This window comes from Danio rerio, chromosome 21 (assembly GCF_052040795.2).
Source record: "Danio rerio strain M-AB ecotype USA chromosome 21, GRCz13ab, whole genome shotgun sequence".
NCBI classification, from domain to species: domain Eukaryota; kingdom Metazoa; phylum Chordata; class Actinopteri; order Cypriniformes; family Danionidae; genus Danio; species Danio rerio.
Window position 1 is genome coordinate 36,537,531 of NC_141041.1, and position 7,212 is coordinate 36,544,742.

At 36.8% G+C, this 7,212-nt stretch overlaps 1 protein-coding gene across 1 annotated transcript; it reads left to right on the plus strand.

Annotated features, from left to right (window-relative positions):
* The first annotated feature begins 249 nt into the window (after positions 1-249).
* Positions 250-1,497, plus strand: adra2db (adrenergic, alpha-2D-, receptor b). Its single transcript, NM_194365.1, is given in 1 exon segment — positions 250-1,497. A coding segment is annotated over 1 exon segment (1,248 nt).
* The last annotated feature ends 5,715 nt before the right edge of the window (positions 1,498-7,212 follow it).

Consider the following 7,212-nt stretch of genomic DNA (forward strand, 5'->3'; position numbering starts at 1 on the left):
GCGCTCCTGCAAACAAAACATGACTTGGCTATGCGTGCTTCAACACTGCCCCGTCAAAACGGTAGCAGAAACAGATAAAAAACAACCAAATCAATGGGGAGTTTTAAAAGTTATTAGAGCACCATCTTTGGTATGATACGCCTGGCGTGGAGTGTGTGGAGGACTGCGCAGAGCTTCACGTTGGATGCTACAAGTTTGAAGGATGACAATACGCCTGAAAATGGGGTATCAGCGCCAAGGGAACCAAGAATGGATTTAAGTACCATCACCTTCCTCTTGCCGAACTCATCCGAGGATACTAACGGCACAAGCGCGCCAAGGCTGCCACCGCACTCACAGTGCGCGTCGGTGCTCATCGTTCTCGTGGTGACCGTGATTATTTTGGTGACCATCGTGGGGAACGTGTTGGTCGTGGTGGCCGTGTTTACCAGCCGCGCTCTGCGCGCCCCACAGAACCTCTTTCTGGTCTCTTTAGCGGCTGCTGATATTTTGGTTGCCACTTTGGTCATTCCGTTCTCCCTGGCCAACGAGGTGATGGGCTACTGGTACTTTGGAAGTACCTGGTGTGCTTTCTACCTGGCTTTGGACGTGCTTTTCTGCACGTCGTCCATTGTTCATCTCTGCGCCATAAGTTTGGACAGATACTGGTCGGTTACCAAAGCGGTCAGCTACAACCTGAAAAGAACTCCGCGGAGAATAAAGATCATGATCACGGTGGTGTGGGTCATTTCAGCGGTTATTTCCTTCCCACCACTTCTCATGACCAAGCACGATGAGCTTGAGTGTTTGCTAAACAACGAGACCTGGTACATCCTTTCCTCCTGTATCGTGTCGTTTTTTGCACCGGGTCTTATTATGATTTTGGTGTACTGCAGGATCTACAGGGTGGCCAAACAGCGCGCGTCCACTGTTTTCGTGGCCAAGAACGGAATGGAGAGGCAGCCGTCGCAATCCGAGACCTGCTTCGTGCGTAAAGGCAAGTCCGAGGTGGAGAGCCCCAGCAGCCACAGCTCAGGCAGCCGAGAGCGCAAAGGTGAACTCGACGACATCGACCTGGAGGAAAGCAGCGTCTCCAACAGGCACAGGAACTCGCGTTTCGCCAAGAGCAGGAAAGTGGAGGGCGCGCAATCGTGCCCAAAGCCCAACGGGCGGCTGTCGTGGGCTTGCAGCCGCGCGTCGGAGCTCGAGCAGGAGCCGAGGGCGCGTCAGCTGTCTTTGTCCAAATCCAAACTGGCACAGATGCGAGAGAAGCGCTTCACCTTCGTGCTGGCGGTGGTGATGGGGGTGTTCGTGCTCTGCTGGTTTCCTTTCTTCTTCACCTACAGCCTTCACGCCATATGCCGAAAAAGTTGCACAATACCGGACTCTCTGTTCAATCTCTTTTTCTGGATTGGTTACTGTAACAGCTCAGTGAACCCCATCATTTACACCATTTTCAACAGAGACTTTAGGAAAGCGTTCAAGAAGATAATGTGCCGACATTCTACACGCACGTAAATGCACACTCATGTATGTGGGTCAGTGACAAGTAAAAGCGTTACAGATGAGAAGATGAATATAATATAATGTTATATAATATAATATAATATAATATAATATAATATAATATAATATAATAAAATAAAATATAATATAATATAATATAATATAATATAATATAATATAATATAATATAATATAATATTTTATATTGCATAGCCATCAAGTAATACAAAATTATCAATGCAACGAAAATTAAATATACTCAGCGTTTTCAAACTGTTATACAGTTTTACAAAACATCATGAATTCTGATAAATAAAGTTTTTATAGCCCGGTAATGCTACACTTAAGGTAATAGTTCACCCTAAATTAGAATTTGCTAATACTCATCCGAGGCATGGGTAGATGACTTTTTGTCACCAGAAGAAGATGATAAATTGTAGTTGATTCATAAAGAGATATATATATATATATATATATATATATATATATATATATATATATATATATATATATATATATATATATATTTACTTTGAGAATCACAATAAATAAATAAATAAATAAATAGGTAATACAAAATAATACCTTTTACTACTGACAATACGGCAAGGTCTTAGGAAGCAAAATGAAATTCATTTTATTCATAAATATAAACAATATTCTTTAAAGATAAAGATGCTTTAGAGTTTAATTTGTAGTGAAATAAATAAATAATCTCTTGATTTATTTTCAAATTATGTTTAAAACACCTTGTCATTTGTTACATTAAGCCATACAAATGTAATTTTAAATTCAATGAAAAGTATAAAATAAAAAAGTAGAAGAATTGCAGAATTTGATGGACCTGGAGTTATCACTTTCACATGTCACTGACCCATACATAATGTTATGTTAGTGCTGCAGCGTGTGCATGGACACATTTTGTTTACCTGTGTATGAGTTTGTTTGTGTGCTCTGTAAATAGTGTTATGGGATCTCTAAGCTCTTTGTGCACATATTTCTAACTGCGATGTATTCATATTTAAAAGTCTAATTAAATAGTTTTTTTTAATGTCCTCAGATAAACACGACAGGTTACCTGGTCAAATGTGAAAACTCCTTCGAAGACAGTGGCGGTCCACTTTAACTACTGTTGAAATCAGAATTATTAAACCCCCTTTGAATTGTTTTCTTTTTCAACAATTTCCCAAATTATGTTTAACAGAGCAAGGAAATGTTCACAGCATTTCTGATAATATTTTTTCCTTTGGAGAAAGTCTTATTTGTTTTATTTCGGCTACAATAAAGCAGTTTTTAATTTTTTAAAACCATTTTAAGGTCAAAATGATTAGCCCCTTAAGGATATATATATATTTTTGAAAGTCTACAGAACAAACCATCGTTATACAATAACTTGCCTAATTATCCTATCCTGCCTAGTTAACCTAATTAACCTAGTTAAACCTTTAAATGTCAGTTTAAGCTGTATAGATGTGTGTTGAAAAATATCTAAAATATTAGTTACTGTCATCATGGCAAAGATAAAATAAATCAGTTATTAGAAATTAATTATTAAAACTATTATGTTTATAAATGTGTTGAAAAAAATCTCTCCGTTAAACAAAAATTAGGGAAAAATTAAACAGGAGGACAAATAATTTAGGGGGGTTAATAAGTCTGACTTCAACTGTAGGTGTTATTTATAGGAGTAAATGTTCAACATGCTACAAAACTGGATAGAAAAGGCTTAGATATGACGCAGGCACTTTCATTACATCGCTTCTGTGTATAAAGACGAGTGTATAATGCGAGACGTTTTGGAGCAGTGATTATCAAATAAACCTACATTTAACTGTTAAAACCTCTGAAAATTTCACACAGCAGCTGTTTTCTTATTAGAAGCACATGGTTTTCAGTCTCATGTCTGCTGTCCTCGGTCCTGATGGGCTTGCAAAGTAAAGCTTATTGTGAATTTGTGTCACTTAAAGAATATTAAATACATGCAAAATTCATTCCCCATGATGCTTAATTACCCAGATCAGTCAAAGGCTGCATACAATGACATGAATTATCACGATTTTAAAGTCTAAATTTGATTATGCCCATTTAAATGCAATTTATATGTTAATGCCAGTATAATCATGTAATGAAATGTCCATGGCATTTACATCTCAGCGACAAATGAACAGTTTATTCATGTCTCTAATATCAAAGATTACATTCAAGATCTCAAGTCTGGGCCAAATAAGTATGATTCATTTTTTATTTTGTTTGTTCTTCTTGGCAAGATTTTTATGCCATTGTGTTAAAAAAAAACACTGTATTCTATTTATAAATGCACTTTAGTTGAGGGCTTGGGTGTTTTTCAGCCACTTGAAGTAAGACAAATAGTTCTTATATATATTCTTCTAACAATTTATAATCAACAAAAATGAATAATTATTCGGTTAGTCACCATATCGCAGGTTTTACAGTGGGTTAAGGCTCATGTTAACAACAATGTATGTTAATAAACCTCAGTGTTGGAGGATGTGTGAAGATTATGCAAGTGGCAAAAAATTATCAATGTGTTTCGGGCTGTACAGTACACTCTGAAAAATAATGGTTCTTTGTTGGAGTTTATGGCTCCATCTAACAATCACACAACTTGTTTGTACAAATGTACAAACGGTTCTTTTTAGTGGAAAATACTTTTTGAGATTATTAAAGTGCCCCGGTTATGCTTTTTTCAAATATTATTTTCAGACAGTGTGTAATGTGGCTGTTTGTGAATGTAAAAGGTTTTAAAGACCAAAGTGGAAGATAAATAATATGACTGTCCCCTCTAAGAAAGCATCAGTTCTCAACTACTGAAACGAATCGTTAAGAAATACGGTTTTACTTGTGTAACTAATCTAAGTAGATCCGTAACAAATCAGCACAATGCCTGTCTAAGGTCTTCAGTGACTACGTTGACCTGACTGCAAACACTTGATTTGAAATCTGAAATCTGGTTGATTTGGGTGCTTGACATTATGTAGAGAAGAAGCAACTATTTTTGATGCTAATTAGTCTGGTGTGCACTATATGTACTCTAAAAATGTTTACATTTTGGGTCAAATATGGACCATCCCAAATGTTGGGTTGAACATTTTATTGAAAATTTTCAGCAGTGTTCATAATCTCAACAAAAATGTGTGATTAGTCATTATTCCAGCATAGGCTCATTGGAAATATATGCCTCAGTTTACATATATTGCGAAACATAACACACGCTTCGAATGTCATCACTCGATTGAATGGGCTTTGGCAACACGGTGGCACAGAAGTGTGGTTGCCTTACAGCAAGAAGACCGCTGGTTTGAGCATGGCTGGGTCAGTTGGCATTTCTGTGTGGAGTTTGTATGTTCTCTCCATGTTCACGTTTCCTCCGAGTGCTCCGGTTTCCCCCACAAGTCCAAAGACATTTGGGAATTGGGTAAGCTAAAATTGTCTGTAGTGTATGTGTGTAAATGAGAGTGTATGGGTGTTTCCAAGTGATGGGTTGCAGCTGGAAGTGCATCCGCTGCATGCGTAAAACATACGCTGTATAAGTTGACGGTTCATTCTGCTGTGGCGACGTTAGATTAATAAAGGTACTAAGCCGAAAAGAAAATGAATTAATTAATGGACGTTATCAGTGCTTGTCAGCTGATCAGAGGCCAGTACGGGCCTTCTGCACCTACTTATCATCCATCCACATGGTTAATCAACTATACTAATAGAGAACACTCTAGATACAGATCTGTTTTTACATTACTGTGTAGGTTGGGTTTAAGGTAGGGGTAGACGTTAATAAAATACAATGAATGGGAAATTTAATAAATAACATAAATAATTCTTGTTAACTTCCAGCCGCAGCCGTATGTGATTCATAGCTGATTAACTATGTAAATAGAAGATAACAGCCTTATGAGCCTACCAGTAGGTGCAGAAGGCCCCTACTGCCCCATATCTATCAGCTCATAACCACTGATAATGCCAATTCAATTGAATGATAACATTGGAATCGGCTGAACGTTAAATACGTTCTAAATTTATTGCTTGCTTCAGATATAAAATCCTTCAGAGGGCGCTGTTTTGCAAATTTGAAATGTGTTACAAAAAGTACATTTTGTTATTGACCTTATTCTTTACATACAAGTGGGTGCAGTGATTGGAATCTTTTTGGGTGATTACTTTTGGTCTTGTTCACTTCCATTGAATTAGATTTTTCTATATTCAGTGGATTCAAGCACAAGCAATCTGCATCATGTATAAAAATGTACAAAGTGAAATACCAAGCAACTGACCAAGACAGAAAAGTTTAGATAAAGATAAGGCAAATTATTGACTCTGTTAAGTTGTTTAGTGCTATTTGTGTGGTGATTTGCAAAGATCTGCATTAAAAAATCCTTTGTTCTTTGATAAAATGTTCCTACAACTATCAATAGTGTAAAAAAATGAAGAAAAAGAACATTGCTGGTGTCTTACTGCCCCATGGCATTTATTTTAACTATAAACTACAGTCAAACATATGTCTAATATATTTTTGTGGTTTCACAAATATGTAAGTTGAAGCATGCATTTCCAATGAGCTTGTTTTATTCCTGGGGCTACACCAAGTTAAAAAAAATCTGATAAGAAATTTCTATGATTGGCACTTTATTTTCACATGAATCACTTTGATATTGACAGTCATAATAGATGACTTATTTTATGCCTCTTTCTCTTGTGATTGTTGAGTTTTTTGTTTTTTTTTTCATTTTGGTTACATTTTAGCTGCAAGGTCTGTTTTTTTCTGATACAACTATACTTCTCATAATGACCACAGACAAAGTAAGGAACGTCTTGCTCATGTTATGCGATGGGGATTTGGGTTGATCTTCCAGTTTAGTGCTTCCAGTCCTTCATGCTTGGGCATGGTACGGATTGATATGGTCAAATCAACACCATCATTATCCTAGAAGTATATACATTATTGCTGACAAAGGTTCCGAAGAGAAATTTCAGATATTGTGATGGGAGTGTTGGTTTCGTTGCGTGCTGTAAATGGCAGATCAATCATAACTGATTAGGCAATCTGAACTTTTAGTTTTAGTTACCCTGTTCCTGGCGATCGAACTTCCTGCAGATTTCAGTTGCAACCCATATCAAACACACCTGCCTGTAATTATCAAGTGCTGTTTAGGTCATCATTAATTGGTTTAGGTGTGTTTGATCAGGGTTTCAGCTGAACTTTGCAGGAAGGTCGATCTCAAGGAGCAGGGTTGAGCACCACTGAGATAGACTCTTGGAAAAAAAGTGGTTCAAACAGGCAGGACCTTTAAACAAATCATTTGAGATTGTTTATGCTTTTAAATGCATATTTTTAGAAACTGGATGAATGCAGACCTCTTTTCGAAGACCTCTAAATTAGAAATATTTATAATAGCATAAAGGGCACATTTATTTACGACCCCAAAAAAAAAAAAAAAAAAGAAAAGTGGGACAGTATGGAAAACACAAATAAAAAAAAGAAAGTAGTGATCCTTTCCTGTCATTCAGACCTGAAAAAAAAGTTGAGACAGAAATTGGTTAAATAATGATGTAATTTGAAACAGGCGATGTTACCAGGTGATCGTAATTATGATTTTGTACAAAAGCAGCTTCCAAGAAAGGTCTAGTTCTTTAGGAGCAAAGATGGGCTGAAGATTGACAGTTTGTCAACAAATACGTGAGAAAATGATTGAGATGTTTAAAATCAATGAT